This window comes from Protopterus annectens, chromosome 2.part2 (genome assembly GCF_019279795.1).
Source record: "Protopterus annectens isolate FY-2018-M chromosome 2.part2, PAN1.0, whole genome shotgun sequence".
NCBI classification, from domain to species: domain Eukaryota; kingdom Metazoa; phylum Chordata; order Ceratodontiformes; family Protopteridae; genus Protopterus; species Protopterus annectens.
This window is the reverse complement of record NC_056730.1, coordinates 1,119,904,806-1,119,926,275: the sequence shown is the minus strand read 5'-3', so window position 1 is coordinate 1,119,926,275 and position 21,470 is coordinate 1,119,904,806. Positions and strand designations below refer to the sequence as shown.

Here is a 21,470-nt window from a genome sequence, read left to right as displayed (position 1 = left end):
TGCAAGAACCGAGTGACTCCATTTTTCCTTATATTTTTTGGTCTTAGGAGGGGGTGAGACCTCTGACCCAGATAGAACCTTCGAGAAAGGTGTCTTGAGTAAACCTTTTAAAATAAGTTTATTCTTATGTTCTGCTAGTGTCTGATTACTAAAACTAGCACAAATGCCACAATCATCTTTAATATGATCAATGCCCAAACAGTAGACACAACTGACATGTGTATCTGAGTTAGGCATCTTACATCCACACTTGTCACACTGTTTAAAACCCAACTTAGCTTATAGGTTCATAGGCTTATAGATAGGTACTAGGCTATCTGCCCGAGGGCAAGGTAAGAATAGTGGGCTCCAGGTCCAACTCTAAACCAGTCACAAGTGGTGTCCCACAAGGCTCGGTCCTGGGACCCCTACTGTTTGGCATATACTTCTCTGAATTACAGGCAAACACAGGAGGACTATGGCTAACCAAGTTCGCTAATGACTGCAAACTGGGAGCCATATTTGACTCTCTGACTGACATTTATAAGCCTAGCCAGAGTGTGTCGGCTTTCGCCACCCCATTGATTAATTCACTGATCCTCTGTCAAGCAGAGCCAATGGGATCCCAAGGGTGCATTTTCTGTTACCCTTCCACTTGTCAAGGTTTCTCCTGAAGAGTGTTAGTGAGGGGCTCTGCCTGATGTAATTTGGAATTTTGTTCTAAAGCATGGGGAGTCACTGTGACAAGAATCTATCCCTCTAGCACATTCTATTTATTGTTGTGGTGAGGTTTAGCTCACTAGACCGTGTGGCTCACAGTAACTTGGATTTCTTTAGGTGGAGCATGTCCATCAATTCTGAGTAAGCGATATGCCACTGAGTACAGCTGGAGTTTTTTCAGTCGGGCTGCATAGGACATATGTTTGAGACCAGTAATCCTCTTGGTGAGGTACTTTTGTGGTTTTTCCAGCTGTTGGAAGTGTCTTGTGAGATACTTCCCAAATGGGGCATTGTACTCCATGATGGGTCTAATGAGTGACGAGTAGAGGGGCACTATAACCTCTTTATTTCTAGATGTGAACCCTTTAGTAATTAGATGGGCCACATAGAAGGACTTCCTAACTACTTTGACAATATGATTGTCAAAGGAGAGATTACTATCTACCTGGGTCCCCAGATCTCTTATTACCTCTTCTGTATTAAGGGGGCTGCCACCTATGTGGTAATTCATGGGTGTTTTGCTTTTCCCAAATGGGATGACTATGCATTTTTTGGCATTTAGCTTGAGGCCATGACATTGACACCAGGTGTTCGTCTCAGTAAGGCCCTTTTGGAGGATGTCCGTGTCAGCTGGAGAGTCAATTATGGGTCCCGGGTTGTAGTCATCGGCGACCTTGGTTAGCCATAGTCCTCCTGTGTTTGCCTGTACTTCTGAGAAGTATATGCAGAACAGTAGGGGTCCCAGGACTGAGCCTTGTGGGACACCACTTGTGACTGGTTGGACCTGGGGCCCGCTATTCTTACCATGTGAGTTCTGTCTGTAAGCCAGTTGGCAACCCATCTTATGATGTAGGGGTTTATGTTCAGGCTGGTGAGTTTTTCTGTAATAACAGAGTGGGGAATGGTGTCAAAAGCCTTGGCGAGGTCAAGGTAGGCTGTGTGAACCACCTTTCCCTCATCTTTGGCCTTGGTGACTGCCTTGAAGAAGTCAACCAGGTTTAGTAGGCATGATCTGCCCTTAAGAGAGCCAAACTGGGTTGGATCAAGTGTTTGAAGGTTCCCAATGTCTTTGTTAATGAGTTCCATGATGATGCGCTTCATAGCCTTGCAGACCAGGCTAGTCTGACTTATGAGGCGATAGTTACCAGGGTCAGTTGTGGCCCCTTCTTTGTGGAGAGGAATAACCATTGCTGTGTGCCATTCTATGGGCATGTAGCCTGTGGAGAGACTGAGGTTGAACAGCGTGTTTAGGTGGGGGGTTATTTTGTTCTGTAGTTCGTACAAGATGCAGCCTGGGACACCATTTGGTCCCACTGACACTGTGTTTTTGGCTTTTGAAAGGGCTGTTTTCACCTGTGCGTCTGTGATTTTTGGACACTACACTTTTCCGGTATTGTTGTGGGCCCTTTTGGAGGTGAGAGGGGGGGGGGTGAAGTTTGCACTGAATCTATCTGCCAGGATGTTAGCAATATCAGTAGGTTCAGAATATTTTGTGCTATTTTGCACTAGTTCAGTGCATATCTATGAGTTGCCACTTAGATTCTTAACATAGCTAAAGAAGGCTTTGTGGTTATCTTTTGAATCCTTGGCTATTTTTCTTTCAAAGTTAGTCTTGGATGATTTCATGAGGGACCTCAGTTTCTTACTGATATTGATCAGGGATGTCTTTCCTTCTTGGGATTTCCTTTTTTTCTGAACTAGTTTCCTCCTTCTATTGTATATCCTGTTTATTGCAGGGGCCCACCAAACTGGTTTCCTTCTCTTAGAGGAGTGAGTCTTGGTTTTGCTAGGGATGGCACAATCCATGCATCCTTGTAGGTGCTCATAGAGTGCATTTGTAAAGGTTTCTGCATCTTGGGCAGTGTTACCCTTTAGCATGGGGGCTGTGAAACTTATCACTTCTGTCTTAAGTAAGGTGAAGTTTGCTTTAGAAAAGTTTTTTACTGTGGTTTCCTTAGTTGGGGGGGGGGGTGTGGACATCCAGAGTGATTAGTTTATGGTCTGATCTAACCAGTGAAGGGTTGATCTCCGGTGTGGAACACCTGTCACCCATGTTGGTGATGACCAGGTCCAATATGTTTTCACCTCTGGTAGGGGAGTTTACCAGCTGATCCAGGGTGTTTGAGTTGATGAATTCCAGAAAGCGCTGTGCCTGGGAATTTGTACTCGAGTAGTTTTCCCAGTGAATGGTAGGGTAATTGAAATCGCCCAATATCAGGGTGTTTGGTAGAACCTTTGTGTTTTCCAGTGTCTCCAGAAAGGTGGAGGGAAGTAAATAGTGTGGGAAGAAATAGCCAGGGAATTGTTATGGCTAGGCTTGTATAGGCCCTAGGGCTGACAGCCTAGTACCAACCTATGAACCTATGAGCCTATGGTGGTCCTGGGTCATGGAGGGTGATCTGTAGCAGACCACAATTTGCATTGCAGATTTGCCCAATGTTAGTTGCACATGGATGATCTCAGAGGTATCATGCTGCGCCACTAACCTGAAGGTGTAGGTATCCTTGATGGATATGGATACACCCCCTCCTTTTGTGTTTCGGTTCGTGTTCTGTGGCCAAAACGTGTGGTATTAGTTGTAGCCCGGTAGTGCTGGGGTGCTCTCTGGAGCCTTGAACCAGGTTTCAGGTACTGCACAGATGTCGACGTTCTCCATACTGAGGAGTGCTTCGAGCACATGCTCAGTCTTTGTCTGACATGGTAAGCAAACAATGCTATCAATGCTAACAATGCTATACAGCTTTGTCTAACATGGTAAGGAAACAATGCTATCCTATAGAAAAAATAAATAAGAAAAATACCAGTGATGTTATGTTAAGAAATACCACTAGTAAAAAGGGAAGGCCTGTCAAAGACAGGAGAGAAGGACAGTAACAAAAAGGGTGAAAAATTTAATTACCAAGGAAAAGGGTAGGAAATAGGCCTAGGTTATAGGCGACAGTGAGAGAAGGCTAACTTGACTAAAAATTTAGTAATTTAGAAGAAAAACTGTCATAAAAACAACAATTTACTACTCGGCTTTGAGAGAGATGGCTAAGACGTCTGACTAGGAATGCGGCAAATGAGATCTGGAGTATCTAGGAGAGGGGCATTGTGGGTAGGTTCTTATCTGAGAGTTTTTGGCTTGCGCGGGCTGGAAAATGGCTGTATCGGTTCCGAGGATGGAACCGAGGTCCTATCTGTAATGTATGAACAAAGATTTACAACATCAGATTATATATTTATTTTATTTATTCCATTTCTTTACCAGGCAAACAAGCCTATTTTCAGCAGAAGCTTGGGGAGAAAAGCTCCACAAGAAATTATAACAGTAGTGCATATACAACATACAGAGAACTCAGATAACATTTAGCAGCATTACATACAAACTTCCATTAGAACTACTTACATACAAAATGCAGCATTACATACAAAGTGAGGAAGAATAAAGCAGATAATTATTTAATAAACAAGTATATTTTGAAGCAACATATGTAATAAGGCAGGTAGAATTAACTAGAGCAGTAGAGCTTTGCAGCTGAAATGTATATATTATGCAAGTAGTTTGTCTATATGTATGAATGTGTTTGTGTGTGTGTGTGTGTGTGTGTGTGTGTGTGTGTGTGTGTGTGTGTCTCTGCATGCATATGCAATGTGTGTACAGGGGATGCAGTAGGGCTTGTCCCTGCAAAAAATGCTTTTTTTTTTAATTAACCAGGAAAGTCTGACTTGGAACAAAGCCAATTTTCAGCAGAGGCCCAGGGAGAAATGCTCCAGATGCATGTCTTTGTAATATGGGAAGAAACCCACACAAATACAGGGAGGATGTGCAAACTCCACACAGAAGGCACCCCAAGCCGAGAATTGAACCAGAGAACCTCTTATTGTGAGGCGACAACACTACCACTGCACCACTGCGCCATCCAATTATAAATTATTTATTTATAAATAAATAAATAATTTTAGATTTAATATTTTTGATCACTTTTAAATCCACTCTAAAGTGATCATTCTTTGAACATTCAATCTTGTGACCATTTGATACATACACACACATACACACACACCCACACATACCCCCCCCACACGCACATGCACACACGCACACACACACACACACACACACACACACACACACACATATTGTATGTATGCATGTATGTATGAAAAGAGCCAGTGATAACCTTTAATCACTGTACGAGCATTTTATTTTTTTTCATATCATAGAACATTCTACATATTCATGTATGGCTCTGAGGGTATATGCCTCTAATACTCCCTTGGATTCAGACACATTTATTCATAGGCCAATTGGTATAGCAAGCAGACACACAAAGGGAAGGGGAAATTCAGAGACACACAGTGCAAACACACTAAACAGCTAGGATAATATGCAAATGATCATATAAAGAGATAGAAGTGAGTAATATTAGTAAAATGAGGTATGTGGAAAATGCATATGAGGGTAATCAATGCTGAGGATTGATTAAGAAACATTTACATTTTTGCTTGACAAGACACAACCATCAGCGCTGTTTACCACAGTAAAATGCTGGACTTACAGGAAAGAAACTACAAAAACTGTACAAAGTAGCTTCTGCTTTAATAGATAAATATTTGCAAGAGAATGTTCTTGCAGCTGATAGTCACAGAGATGCCCATTGTCACCCAAAATGCCACCAAATCATTTATCCTCAGCTAACATGCCATGCCCTTAAGTGGACTGTACCGTGTGTACAGACAAACAAGCAGAAGCTGGTTGAGAAGTGTTGCCCTTATATGCAGGCTCATGGGGCTGGTGGAGTATGTATAGCTTTGATAATTTTGGCTTCAGGGATCTTCCAGCAACCAATGTGGGACATGGTGGGTATATCCCTAGCATCTGCCTCAAGGATATTTCACCAGTTTGATGAGACCATGCTACAGCACTTGGAGGAACATATGTGGTTCCCATATAAACAGAGGGGAGAAGCAACATATGCTGGCAGTTTGTGACCTAGCCTATTTCATTGAAGTACCAGAAGCAATTGACTGAACCCACATTGCAATAAAGGCCCCACCTGGGGAACAGAGACAATGGTATATCAACCATAAAGGGTTCCACTCCATCAGCTGCCACATGGCCTGTAATGTACATGGTTTAATGACATAACTCACTTCCTTGCAATAATGGCCTCCTCACCTGGGAAACAGGGACAATGGTATATCAACCATAAATAGCTCCATTCCATCAACTACCACATGACCTGCAATGCTTATGGTGTAATGTACAATGCCTCATCAAACAACCTAAGCTATGCCCATGACTCTCATATATGACACATGTGACATACCGGTGGATTGTGTGAGATGATTTTCCACAAGGCCATCTTACTAGCAATGATAGGTATGCCCTGGAACCATGGTTAATGACATCAATAAGAAACCCATAGACCATGGCAGAGAATGCATGTAACATTGCCCTGTCACAGGCTCAAATTATTGCTTATCATGTGTTTGGACTACTTAAGGTCTGTTCCAGCTCTCTAGATGTCTCTGAGGGTACACTGCAATATGACCCTTAAACATGTGATACATAGTTGTAGTTTATGCACTATTACACAACATTTGTTCTGCAAATACTTATAGCAATGGAGACACATTCAGGAGGAGGAAGTCCCAAACTCAACAGTGGAGGAGTTGCCTGATGAGGATCCCTTTAAGAAGCCAGACATAGTGAATGACCATGCAAGGTGGAGGCAGTCACAGAATGTCATTGTACTAGCTAAGCATTAGCTTCTGGTTCACAGCTATGGGCCAGATTTTACATAACATACAACAGTAATAATGGTGCATGCAGTAATACAACTAGGCTACGCTATACCACTACATAAGACAATGGCTACCGAGGAAACAGAGTACGGAGGACAGCGTGCAGTTGTCATCATATACATAGTTGTTGAGGGCTGGAGGAATAGGTGTCAACAACAGGCAGTGTGAGTCTGTGTGAGGGTTGTGGGCTAATACTGTGTGTGAGTGTATGCCCCATGTATGAGTGAATGTGAGGAGCTAGAAATACTGATCAGAGAAGGTGTGGTGTGAATGGGCTGAGATGGGTAGTGCCAATGGGCATCTGTGAGTGTGCATGGACAAAACTCCAGCAGAAGATGCAGAACTGTATTACAGTCTGGAAGATAGGTCTAAGGCATTCTCAGGAGATATATGCACTGACTGTGTACCCCTGTGCATGGGGACACCTTCCCGAGGGAAGGTCACAAGCATGATCATTGTTCCACTGTATTCGGCATTCATCAGACCTATCATTAAGTACAATGTCCCCTTTGCTATGCACTTAACCAGGCACATCTAACAATTGGAACATCTACAAAGGTTAAAAAAGTATAGGCTGCAAGTAACTCATCCTATGCAGACCACCTCAAGGTCCTATCCCTTTATTCTGTCTCCTGCAGGCTGTTGAGGAGAGATCTATGTCTGGCATACAAGGCATTGTCAGATTCCACTCTGATGGACCTCCTGCATGTTGCAAATCAAACAGCACCAGAATTGCCCAGTCTAAAGACTTAAACCTTGCCTGTGATATAAATAGGAAATGCTGGAGATACAGGTATGTATCCCAGAGACTACCTCTTCTCTGGAACAGGCTCCCCATCCATGTGAAGCAGAATTCATCCCTAACCAAATTTAAGTGTAACCTGGAACAAGTACATACGGAACAGGAACTTCATCCCTGGTTTGGTGCCTATGTCTCTGATGGACACTGGCAGCCTGTATATGGTTTATCTCCCTGGACTCTGCTTGTAAATGTTTCATCTCCCAAGCCCCTGCCTACACGTATCTAGGGTACCAGAACTTTTCTGAGATTAGTCTGTACGGCTAGGCTTAAAAACCCTTGTGGTTGTTAGCCTAGTGCATACCTATGACCCTATGAGCCACAACATTCACAGATTTTGGAATGCTCTGTGAGCAGGAATGGAATGATGTGCTACTGGTGGTCTCAGCATGAATACCCCATCTGCATCTGTGTCCACCATATCCCACATTGTCCCCAACAATGACTGGAAGTTAGGAAAAGGTGGGGTTACTGGGCCTAGACCACATCCACTTCCTCCAATCATTGGCTTCCCACCCAGAAGTGGAGGAGGGCCATCCACACGCAGGATGATGTCTGTAATAGGTGGCTGAACAGGGACATCTGCATTATATAGACTCCTTACACTAGCTTTCAATTATGCTACATAAGTGGATCAGGTCATCCTTCAAGTCATCATGTAAACCACATACAACCCTGACCAGCTCAACTATGACTACATTGGTCCCTGCTTACTCCTGTATAATGGCCCAGGAAATATGCTGAGTAGTGATCATAAAGCACTTAGATCAGAAGAGAGCATACCTTTGGCATTGCTGGCCACCAGTATGCTGACTCCTGCCACTCTTCTCATCCTGAATGTAGCTGGTGGCAACCAATGATAATTTTGCAACTGGAGAAAAAGACACTCCCTATGCTGAAATATTAGCCAGATCCTATTCTACTGCAGCATTCAGAGACCAAGAAGTGGACTGCACAGGCACAACAGCTGTGTCTGTGCAAGGGGGAGGGGATATTGCCATCACGTTATGAGTGTCTGCCACCACCACCGCCATTACCACCATGACCCTGAATTGTGCTGAAATGTGGCTGTCATCATTGTCAGGCCCATTCAGCTCCCAGACATTAGACATGCCTATATTCACAATGGAGGAATGTGACAATGCAGTGCCTGTGAAAACACATAAGTATACTCAAGTATATGACTGTACCCTTTATCAACACCCCCAGGTCTATGTAGGTAAATCTATATAAAAGAGTGTCATGCAAAATCTACAGTTAACATACATGGAGGTGAGTGACAGTGTACTTGTATTCCCAATGTGACTGCAACAACAAAGAAGCCACCAGTATCCTCTTCTTCAGCTGCATAATCATCCTTGTTAGTTGTATGAGTCAGGTAGGTTGTACAGATTGCCCCACATGTTAAGCTATACCTACCTTGGATATAAGCAACCAATATTCAAGGTACACTGTGCAGTTCTACTTCCTGGTCCAGTACTCCACCATAGACAACTGAGCAGGATGATCTTCCAGACTGAGATGACAGGACCTCTTCCATATCTGTTAATGGTGACACTGTAGGTGGATTCCCACCCATGGTCCTCAGCTCATGTACCAGGTAGGTTGCCTTGCTGTACGCATGTGCAGTCATGTTGGTGACCCTTCATTGAACCTGCTTATAAGTTCTATTTGGTCACTGACTCTACTAATTTGCTCTAAATGGTGACACAGTTGTAAAAGGCCTGCTCTAATCTAATGTTATGGAGCATCTGCTAACCAACATTGTTCACAGAGGGCCTCTGCCTGGGCCAACATGTTCCTCTGTCTTTTAATGTCAGGAATAACTACCTGAAATACCACAGAACTATATGTATAAGTTGGTGACATGTCATACATGGTACACCTGTACCTCAGCAACTTGTGGATGTGTCCAGTGGTCACATGGCCTCTGTTTTGTGTCTCCCTTGATGCAGCACAAGCCACCTGTATATTTGCTATCCTTTGTTGCAGCAGTTGGTACGTCATGGTATGTTTATAGGTGTTGCTTTAACATGTGACAGGAAGCTGCAATACCTTGCAAAGAAAACCATGCAGAAAGACAGGAATATCTGTTGCAGATCATGTGACAGGCCACAACAGCATGCATACTGCCTTTACCAAATTATGGATGGGTATAAGTGACTTTAAAAGCATCACATCAGTACCCTGAACTGAGAAAGTGCTACAGGCCTGACATTGTTGACCACCACTATGACAATGACAAACTCCATACTACAGTGTATCTGCCCAGCAGTGTACTCTACTGTTATATGACCCCTGATATTAGTGTGAGTGCAGCACAATAGTAGGCAGAGGCTTGCACTGAAACTCACATGATGCAATCCTCCAGTATTAGCCATATAATTCTTCCTACATAGGTATGAGTGGAGTGCTCCCCAACAATCCTAATCCAGACAAACAGCACCACTGTCCAGACATAGCAAGAGGCAGCCCATATATGCTACAGAAGCCTTATGATTATCCTCTCTTATAGGACTCCCTGAAGTAGGCAAGACATTTGTGCTTACTGTAAACCCCAGTGGAGCATTACCAGACCAGCAGACTTAGTCAGTGGTACTTTGGGCCCTCTTTCCCCCTCCACCTATAAATACACATACACTCTTCCCCACATCTGTATTCTATCAAAAGAGTTAAATCAAAAGTTACATGGACACTCCACTCAGTGAGGTCAGACCATAGAGGGCTGTGGACTACAAGATCCACTGCAATAACATGCTTTGCAGATAAAGGTTACAAATCCTCTTCGATGGGACAAAGTATAGCTAGTGTGTTACTATCCCCTCAGCAGACAAACCTTGGATACTCAAAGGCATTGCACAGAGTAATGTCCACTGGGCAGCTGTAGCCCTCCCTTAGATTATGCAAAAACACAGAGGACAGCATATTTCAGTTACACAGTATCACACAGAACACTTCACATATCAAGCAAGTAATGATGCCCAACAAGGTATGTGCTATCAGAGAAATAATGCTCACCCTGGGGTGATGTGAGGCCCAGTGATGGAAGCTAAGGCCCACTACACCCCTGGAAGGGTATTATTTCCTCAATAACACACTCTGGAGGGCATTATTGCACTTAGAGAATGGGCTTTCTGTTAAATTGTTTTACATTTTCTCTTGTTTTTCATTTTGCTACTATGCACCTTTTTTATATTTTTTATGTAAACTAGTTCTCCGACTTAATGTTTCAAACTTGCTGTAGCATACATAATTGCTGGTGGAGGAAATATTTTACTTCCAAAATATATGTCATATAAATATTCAATGTGTACACAAACTTACACACATATTCAGAAGCAATGAAAGACAGACTCACGCACACATACATATAGAAACACACATTTGGAAGCACAAGATAGACTCACACGTATATACATAGAAACACGCACACGTGCACGCATGCATACAAGCACACACATACACACCCAGCAGTTACAGCCAGTTTGTTTTAATACACCTCAGATGTTCATTGAGAGCAAATGAATAAAAAAAAACAGAATGCAAGGCATTATAACTATCCCCTCCCACACCTACTGTACTAGTTATGTGATGGCATTATAACTATCCCCACCCACACCTACTGTACTAGTTATGTGATGCCATTATAACTATCCCCTCCCACACCTACTGTGCTAGTTATGTGAGCTAGTTATGTGATATGGTGCTGCTGTGTCACTCCTAAAAAGACTGATTTGCTGCAAGTCACTGTGGATTAAAGTCAGTTAATAATGGCAGGCATTAGAGTTACACAATTCTTATTCTTAAACAAATGCTTGCTGTTAGACTGCCAGTTGCATTTGGAAGATGTTACCATGTGCTTTTCTGTCTTTTGTTGAAAGACTGCTTTGCAGGTAAATCACTGAGGATTGAAAGTAAAGTTAGTTATTAACGCCAGATATTAGAGTTTCATATTTCAAAAATGAATGCATGCTGATGGGCTGCCTGTTGCAGTTGGAAGATGCTACAACGAGCTGTGCCTGACTTACACTGTGTGTGTGTCTCTCTTTCTCTCTCTTTCTTTCTCTCTCTCTCTCTCTCACTCTCTCTCCCTCTCTCAATTATAAGCACAGATGTATACACACACACACGCGCGCACACACACACACATATATATATATACACACACTTTTTTCTTTATTTATTTCATTTTTTATTCTATGCTTGCTAAACAGCAAAGATCTGTTTATCAAGCATAAAAAATGGTGTTCGTTTACATTTTTGACTGTTCAAGCTTAGCTGCCATGAAGGGGCTGACATTTTCCAGTGGGCATTACCTGAAAATGAACACCCTGCTGGAGAATATTTGTTCTACAATCAGGGTTTGATGTAGAGTTTGCCCATTCTCTAAAAGTAAGTGTGAGACACACAGTCCTCATTACTACAACACATAAGAAAACTTCCTGTGTGGCAATTGAATGTGTACATAAAATCACCTGCATGTCATACCATGTAAGAAGTCCCTGCTCCTGTCCATGTTATCATAGACAGAATTCACTTGTTGCCAACTTCACCTAGTACCTTAACTACTCTACCCCAACACAGCTTTAGGAATTCAACAAACAACATGCACCTACAACCCATGTACAAAACACTAAAAAATGTGCAAAGCACCACTCCCTCAATCACTTCCATCACAATAATTGTATGTAAATGTATTTATTTACTGATTGATTGATTGACATTTGGTAATCAGAAAAGTCCACTGGATCAGAGGCCCATTTTCAGTGGAGGTACGGGGATAAAAGCTTCAAAGAATGATTACAAGACATGATGTCACATCACACGAGCAAGTATATACAGAGTGTAAAAGGAAACCTCATTTACAGTTATAAACATGCATCATACAGTTACAAGTAAACATCAAATCAGAAAGCATTTACAGAGTTTCCAGACAGTTACAATACAGCTATGATAAGCATTTAAAGGAATGAATTAACAACATTCATATCTCTTGATTATGATTTCTTTTTTTTCCCTTACGGCTGCTTATTAGTAAACACGTTAATCTATAAGGCTGCTAGATCTTCTGGTCTTCAGACATGTAAAGTCCCTACACAGCTTGCTCTGAAATAAACTTCCACAGCATGATAAGCAAACTAATGGATATAGCAGCTTTTATTATACAATTTCAATGTTTCTAGAGTGGTTATTATGCTAATGAGCCTATTTAGAACAAACATCTTTTAACTGCACTTTTTCACAAAATGAACTTAACCAGATCCTGCTCTATGAGGCTTGTTCAACACTGTGAACTCACATGAGTACCTGCAAAGTGCAATGCACATGTGTGTTTGGGTCAATGTCCCCTGAGAAGATGTGAGAAAAACTATTATATAATTATGGCCTGTAGTGTCTAAAGTGTAGACATGGAAATGTGTAGCTACTGTGCTGCTGTTATACTTACTACGTGGCACAATTCAAACCCTATCTCCTCCTGGCACATCATGCATATTAATGCCGCATCATAGATACCTAGAGTAGTAGAAAGTAAGATGGGAGAAGAGCAGTTTGGATTCAGATTAGGATGCAATACAACTGACCAATGTTTGCAGTGAGACAGATAGTTGAGAAGAAGCTAGAGATGAGGAAAGAGTCCAATTTGGCTAGAGTTGGATAACGCATGAGACAAGGTCCCAAGAAAGCTGATATGGGCAGTACTACGGTGGTTCAAAGTCCCAGAAACATTAGTAGAATTAGTGTGAAATATGAACAAGTACCCAATGACTCAAATATGAACAGTATTCTGTCTCACAGAGAGGCTCCCAGTGGGAGTGGGTGTTCACCAGGGTTCAGCTCTGTGCCCACTGCTGTTCATACTTGTGATGGACTACATTAGCAAAAAGGTTGGAGGGAACAGACCAGCAAAGCTGCTGTATGTAGATGATGTGGTATTACAAGTAGACTGAGCAAGAGCATCAGCATAGGATAGGGGAATGGAATGCAAAACTGTAGGCACATAGGATGAAACTAAGTACAAATAAGACTGTAGCAGATTAAGGACAACAATTGCCTGTATCAGAAAAGGATGGAGCATCTCTCCAGATGTAGGGGTGAGTATGATTACTGTTATCATATAGGTAAGTTCTTTATGTCATAGCACCATTGTATTACCCATTGCTATATCTGTGTAACAGTCACTGTAGCACCCACGTCTCTCTTTCTGTCTGCCTGTCTCTCCCTCTCTATACACACACACACACACACACACACACATATATATATATATATATATATATATATATATATATATATATATATATCCTAGCATGATACCCCATATGCAGGCAGGATGTACTCAGGGAATCCATGCATTCCCCATTTGCAGACATAAGCCTAGCACATCATGCCCATACTTGATACCCACTACCACATGGTGACAGACATGCAGAGCTGTTGACCAACAACCATGCTGTGGGCATTACCACAAAATGGCATTCAGGATACATAACTCATCATACTGGCTTTGCATTACCCTACTGAATGCCCAGACATGTGCTACCTCTACCTAGCATACCCATGATATTCATGAATTACAACTTCCCTGGCCATAGTGCTTATCAGCTTACATCACAGTGGTTGCCCACTATATTCTGACAGCTGCCTGTTACCACCATCACCTTCTCTGCCTTTGGTATGACACACTGGCACAGTAGCTGTACTGGTCTGCATAGTTAGTAACACTGTCATAGTCCACAGGTCCTTTCTTTGTCCCTGGCACATATGGCATACGCAGACTGATATACTGAGGCACATACATCACATGGCCTCTTATGGTCACTATTATTCTACTGGCAATAGAGTTACAACTCCACTCAAAGCCAGCTAGTACTAAGATACTGCACCTTTGTACGCACATCTTCCAACAGGAATATATGACATTCTACACCTAGTTATCATTATGGTCCCTGGTGTACCAGTGTACTTAGTAGCTGTCTACATGTATGTACTTGTAAGGCTGATAATCAGAAACAGAGGTGATGGTAATGTGTTTTTCTCTCTCTCTCTCTCTTCCTTTCTTTGCCATTGTCATTCTTTTTAGTTTATTTTGTTTACTTTTGTCCATGTTACTGATTTACACAATGTCACTCACTGCTGTGCTTCTGGGGTGGCAGTCATCCCTGCTCTATTATTCTGCCCTGTTTTTTCTACCAGCTCACCATCTGCATTCAGGCCTCCCTTTCTACCTAAGACAGTGTGAAATAAAGCTGGGACCCCACACTATTCCCAATCATGGTGTTATGGTATTCCCTTCATTGAGTGTTATCTCCCTCCCTCCCACCTCTGTAGTTCAGTCCTTCTAATCACCTCTTGTTTTCCCTCTGTTATTATGTGTGCTTATCCATTGTCACCTCCCCCCTTTGTGTCAGCACCTGCCCTCTTGGTCTTTATTGGTATGTTATGCTTGTTCTGGTGCCTTTGCTTCCATACCTATACCCTTACTTCTTATACATCCTTCCCCCTCTCTCTCTCCCCACTCAAATACTTTCCCTTTCTGTGTCCATCTGTACATTCTTCTGTTTGCTATTCCCCTTTCTGACCTTCTCATACTGCCATATGAATAAATCTGGTAGAGCCTTTGTTGGGAGCCACATATTATGGTTGTCAGCATGTCATGAGCTGCTCTTGTGCATGTAGATATTCACATGCATAAAGCATGCCTGCTACTGCTGACAAGAATTATCTATCCACACCTGCAGTGCATTTCACTATTCATAAGTGCTGTCATTTACAAGAGCGGATCTCTTAATTAGTAGTAGGGGTGCTAAATACCTCCTTAATTGATAATTATCTTTGAGTCACATTACACTCCTCGACGTCACAGTAGTAACCCTTACATGGCTGGATTGGGCAGGTTTCTAAATTCAAAGGATTATTTGTAAAATGTATTACACACTTTCAATATAGATTTAACAAGCTGTTTATTATTCCAGTCTTAAATGAGCAGCATGCCTGATTCCTACAATTTATACAACTTCATTTGAAATATACTCATGCATTATCATTGCTTACTCAATTCCCATAAATATCTGAACAATATGTTTTTGAGGTACAATCTAATAACATTATATTTCTTGTAAGGAGTCTTGAAAAACCTTAATATGCAACTGAAAATAAAGAATCCGCTGTAATCACAAGGTTACATACCAAAAGCAGTGCAGGTTTTCTCCAGGTTGTTAAACCAATTATTCCTGACAGGATTACCTGTAATGACCAACAGACAAAACCAGTTTAGAAAATCTACTGGCATCTGATTGACTACTACATATTTTGCCCTACTTTATTTATTTTTTAGTAGCTGCTCAGGAAATAAAACATACTAGCAGTTATTTTCCTTATTATGTTTTAATATGTCTCATGACGTATGCAATCCTAATCAGATTCAATTGTTCATCAGTGACAGATATGGCCATTACTGTTTTAAAAAAAAAAAAACAAGCAAATTAAGCATCATTTCTTAATACTCACCTAACATACATGCATAAATAAGAAACAGATAAAATTATATATATATATATATATATATATATATATATATATATATATTTTTTTTTTTTTTTTTACAGGTAGTAACAGTTCATCCCTTTCCATTTTCTTTTGATCAGGCAGTTAAATGGCTGAGTCTGAGACAGGTCTTTGTTCTCAGAATGAATAACGTATGCATGCTATACATCTTTAATGAATAGTCTCTAGCCTGAATTCAGGTAAGCAGAAATATAATGCTACTCAGCAAAACAGTAGCAATACATTACTTTATCTCATAAGCACAGAGAAAACTGATACATAGGCAAAACAGAATCAAAACTGATCAAATAAGTATTTGACTTGAATTTTGCAGTCATATATATGTTTTGCTGCCATCAAACTTACTGCCTTCACTACCCCAGTCTTCTCTTAAAACACATAATGATGTGCAGAGGGGTCTATGATAACAATATGATACTAAATTACTGCATACTACCATTTGCGAACAACCAGTCATCTTTTTAACATTTATTTCCAGCTGGAGAACTGTTTATTGTAACACAATCTGTGCAGTAGTTTCTGAGTAATAGATTAATAGTTTTATACAGTACAGTTTCTAAACAAAATAACATTATCCAGGATTATTGAAAAATAATACACAATGAAGGGCTAAAAAGCCCTCCTTCTCTTGTAAGAGGCCTTATCACATCTTTTACTGGTCTGCAATATACCAATACAGCTCATCTTGCTGGGTATTGCTGCTTGCTTTATGAGTGGGCTTAGTCTGCACTGGTGGTATTGAAGAATAAATCCATTACTATGGCCAAGGTGACCCAAGTTTGATTACAAGATTGGTGTTTGACTGAGCTGTATACCTCTCAAGTGTACCTCATTACGAGGAACATACCTCATTTGGGGTCTTAAAAAGTTCATGTTCCTCGAAGTTCCACACTGAAATGGTCTGACACACATTCTGTGTTAGGAATTTTTTAACTGACATCCATGGTAAATAGAAATTAATCATGTTAATTCATTAAAATATCTTTTTAATAAGTAAAAACAGCATATTTTAACCATCCTATTACCTTTTTATTTGAAGTTGTTAGTAAGCTGTTAGTATGTGTTTCACATTTTGCACATTTGTTCCACATTATGAGGGCAGGTGTTCCTCTTTTTGGGGATGGAAGGTTGAGAGCTATGCTGAGCTGTAAGGAGGATGGACATACCCATGAAGGGTAGAAACCTGTACCCTGTGACTGATCCCTATTGGAGGCCAAGGAAACCCAGGAGGGCTCTGCCTTCAAGGAGTATGGTTGTGTCTGACACATAGCTGAGGCAGGATAATATTTATTTATTTATTTAACATTTGTTGAGTGGGTTAGTCCGACTTAGTAGATGCCCTTTTTCAGTGGAGACCCAAGGAGAAAAACTCCTACATGCAAAGTATAAACATTAACAACACAATAAATACAAGATATTAACAATCAGGATAACAGCATTCATAGGTTCGCAGGTTCATAGGTAGGTACTAGGCTATCTGCCCGAGGGCATTTATAAGTCTAGCCAGAGTGTGTCGGCTTTCACCGCCCCATTGATTAAGTAACTGAACGTCTTTCAAGCAGAGCCAATAAAGTGATCCCAGGGGTGTACTATCTGTTACCCAGCCACTCGTCAAGGCTTCTCTTGAAGAGTGTTAGTGAGGGGCTCTGCCTAATGTAGTTAGGAATTTTGTTCCAAAGCATGGGGAGTCTGTGACAGGAATCTATCCCTCCAGCATGTTCTATTTATTGTTGTGGCGAGGTTTAGCTCACTAGAGCACGTGGCTCGCAGTGACTTGGATTTCTTTAGGTGGAGCATGTCCATCAATTCTGAGTTGGACATGGCTTTGTAAGTCAGGCAGAGATCACCTCTGAGTAAGCGATATGCCACTGAGTACAGCCAGAGTTTTTTCAGTCGGGCTGCATAAGACATATGTTTGAGGCCAGTAATCCTCTTGGTGAGGTACTTTTGTGGTCTTTCAAGCTGTTGAAAGTGTTTTGTGAGGTACATCCCAAATGGGGCATTGTACTTTATGATGGGTCTGATGAGTGAAGAGTAGAGGGGCACTATAACCTCTTTATTTCTAGATGCGAACCCCTTAGTAATTAGATGGGCCACATAGAAGGATTTCCTAACTACTTTGGCAATATGATTGTCAAAGGAGAAATTACTATCTACCTGGGTCCCCAGATCTCATATTACCTCTTCTGTATTAAGGGGGCTGCCGCCTATGTGGTAATTCATGGGTGTTTTGTTTTTCCAAAATGGGATGACTATGCATTTTTGGCATTTAGCTTGAGGCCATGACTTTGACACCAGGTGTCTGTCTCAGTAAGGCCTTTTTTGAGGATGTCCGTGTCAGCCAGAGAGTCAATTATGGCTCCCAGTTTGCAGTCATCGGTGAACTTGGTTAGCCATAGTCCTCCTGTGTTTGCCTGTACTTCTGAGAAATATATGCCGAACAGTAGGGGTCCCAGAACTGAGCCTTATGGGACACCACTTGTGACTGGTTTAGAGTCAGACCTGGAGCCCGCTATTCTTACCATGTGAGTTCTGTCTGTAAGCCAGTTGGCAACCCATCTTGTGATGTAGGGGGTTTATGTTCAGGCTGGTGAGTTTTTCTATAATACCCGAGTGAGGAATGGTGTTGAACGCCTTGGCGAGATCAAGGTAGGCTGTGTGAACCACCTTTCCCTCATCTATGGCTTTGGTAACTGTCTCAAAGAAGTCAACCAGGTTTAGTAGGCATGATTTGCCCTTAACAAAGCTGAACTGGGTCAGGTCAAGTGTTTGGAGGTTCCCAGTGTCTTTGTTAATGAGTTCCATGATGATGCTCTCCATAGCCTTGCAGACCAGGCTAGTCAGGCTTATGGGGCAATAGTTACCAGGGTCAGTTGTGGCCCCTCCTTTGTGGAGTGGAATAACCATTGCTGTGTGCCATTCTATGGGCACGTAGCCTGTGGAGAGGTTGAGGTTGAACAGCGTGTTTAGGTGGGGGGTTAGTTCATTCTGTAGTTCATGCAAGATGCAGCCTGGGACACCATTTGGCCCCATTAATGCTGTGTTTTTGGCTTTTGAAAGGGCTGTTTTCACCTGTGCTTCTGTTTTTCTGGGACACTATACTTTTCCGGTATTGTTGTGGGCCCTTTTGAAGGTGAGATGGAAGTGAAGTTTGCACTGAATCTATCTGCCAGTATGTTGGCAATATCAGTAGGTTCAGTATATTTTGTGCTATTTTGCACTAGTTCAGTGCATATCTGCGAGTTGCCACTTAGATACTTAACATAGCTAAAGTAGGCTTTGTGGTTATCTTTTGAATCCTTGGCTATTTTTCTTTCGAAGTTAGCCTTGGATGATTTTATGAGGGACCTTAGTTTCTTACTGATACTGAACAGGGATGTCTTTCCTTCTTGGGATTTGCTTTTTTTCTGAACTAGTTTCCTCCTTTTGTTGTATAACCTGTTTATGGCAGGGGTCCACCAGACTGGTTTCCTTCTCTTAGGGGAGTGAGTCTTGGTTTTGCTAGGGATGGCACGATCCATACATCCTTGTAGGTGCTCACAGAGTGCAATTGTAAAGGATTCTGCATCTTGGGCAGTGTTATCCTTTAGCATGGGGGCTGTGAAACTTACCACCTCTGCCTTAAGTAAGGTGAAGTTTGCTTTAGAAAAGTTTTTCACTGTGGTTTCCTTGGCTGGGGGTGGTGGTGGGGTGTGGACATCCAGGGTGATTAGTTTATGGTCTGCTCTAACCAGTGATGGGTTGACCTCCGGTACGGAGCACCTGTCACCCATGTTGGTGATGACCAGGTCCAATATGTTGTGGCCTCTGGTAGGGGAGTTTACCAGCTGATCCAGGGCATTTGAGTTGATAAATTCCAGGAAGCGCTGAGCCTGGGAGTTTGTACTCAAGTAGTTTTCTCAGTTAATGGTAGGGTAATTAAAATCTCCCAAGATCAGGGTGTTCGGTAGGACCTTCATGTTTTCCAGTGTCTCTAGAAAGGCGGAGTGGTGGTCCTGGGTCATGGAGGGTGATCTGTAGCAGGCCACAATTTGCATTGCAGATTTGCCCGATGTTAGTTGCACATGGATGATCTCAGAGGTATCATGTTGCGCCACTAACCTGGAGGTGTGGGTATCCTTTTTGAATATGGATACACCCCCTCCTTTTGTGTTTTGGTCCGTGTTCTGTGGCTGAAATGTGTGGTATGAGTTGTAGCCCAGTAGTGCTGGAGTGCTCTCTGGAGCCTTGAACCAGGTTTCAGTTACTGCACAGATGTCGACGTTCTCCATACTTAGGAGTGCTTCGAGCGCATGCATTTTGAGATTTAAACTCCTGGCATTGAGTAGCATAACCCTCAATATTTTACTTGTGTTGTTTATGGAGGTGGGTTTAAATTTTGAGCCTTGCCTAAAAAAGGCACTATGGGGGCAGCAAGAGCCTTGGCCAGTATTCGAAAGCCAAGGGGTGACAGGTGCAAGCCATCACTTGTGAAGCAATGCAGCTTGTCGAGCATGTCATCCCAGGCTGACAGACACTGGATCCCCTTTGAATGACACCAGAGGCTTAGCCAATTGTTGAAATTGATCATTTTTTCTTTATACTGAGGTATCATTCTTGGTGAGGGCAGGATGCTACTCAGGTTCAGGGTCATACCCGCCTGGGCTACATGATCAGAGAGCTCTTCCATGTCTCTTTCCATGTAGTCCAGGGAGGTATGGCTCAGGTCATTCACACCAATATGAACAATGACAGAGCCATATTTGTACTTGTTCTGGAGTGACCTGAGTGTTTGTGTTATGTGGCGGATTCTGGCTCCCGACAGGCAGCTAACAGTAACCTTCTCCTTGGCTTCCTTCCAACACTATTGAGTCACCTATTACTAGTGTGTTAGGTATGTTATTTTACCTTAAGGGCTGTGATTGTGTGGCACATTGATTTTGTGTTTTATGTGTTGTCTGGTTTGTGATAGGAGGTGCAGGTTTTGTGGGTGTCTGCTTTGGAGCTCTCTGATGCTTTTGCAGGTTTTTATTTAGAGCCCCCGAGTATGATTTTGTGTATTTATGTGTATTTGTTGCCAGTGCTGGTTTAGTAGGTCTATGTGAGCCTGGAGGTGTGGTGCAAGTGTTAACCTTCTTCTCATGACTGTCTGTTCCAGTCTTGGGTGGAGATACCTTAGCCTCCAGTTTGGCTGTATAATTGCATCTCTCACATATGTTAGTGTTTTGTGGTAGGAGGAAAGGGCTGTCTGTGTACATGAGGCAGTTGTAACATTGCCTCAGGATACCCAGATTCACCAGCTGGACTGGAGAGTACATCTGAAGTTGCCCTTTGGTCATGCCTGAATAGTAGGGTGAGCTGCTTAGTCGCTTGGTTGGTGAGGGGTGGAAAAAGAGCCTTGCCCTGCTGGGCAGTCAAGTGTCGGGGTATAGTTTTGCTTGCTATTAGGTCTGAGCAAGTGCTGGACTGTAGGATGCTTTTTGAATGCCTAGGTTGAGAGTTAAACTAGTTTCAAGTAAAAAACTGAAGAGGAGACTTAGTGGATCCAGGAATAATTTAACCCTAGCTAATGCACAAAACCATGCAACGCATTTTTTAAACTACTAACTTCTGGGCTGGAATCACTCCTCCAGGGACA

General features: G+C 42.2%; 1 protein-coding gene across 2 annotated transcripts in view; it reads right to left on the bottom strand.

Moving 5' to 3' along the window:
• Positions 1-21,470, bottom strand: part of FAM189A2 (family with sequence similarity 189 member A2) — a 1,031,909-nt gene that overhangs the window by 532,550 nt on the left and 477,889 nt on the right. For both annotated transcript variants that reach the window (XM_044064351.1, XM_044064352.1), the window contains exon 2: positions 15,476-15,532. In XM_044064351.1, coding sequence (XP_043920286.1) covers positions 15,476-15,532 — 57 coding nt within the window. The remainder of the gene's footprint in view (positions 1-15,475; positions 15,533-21,470) is intronic.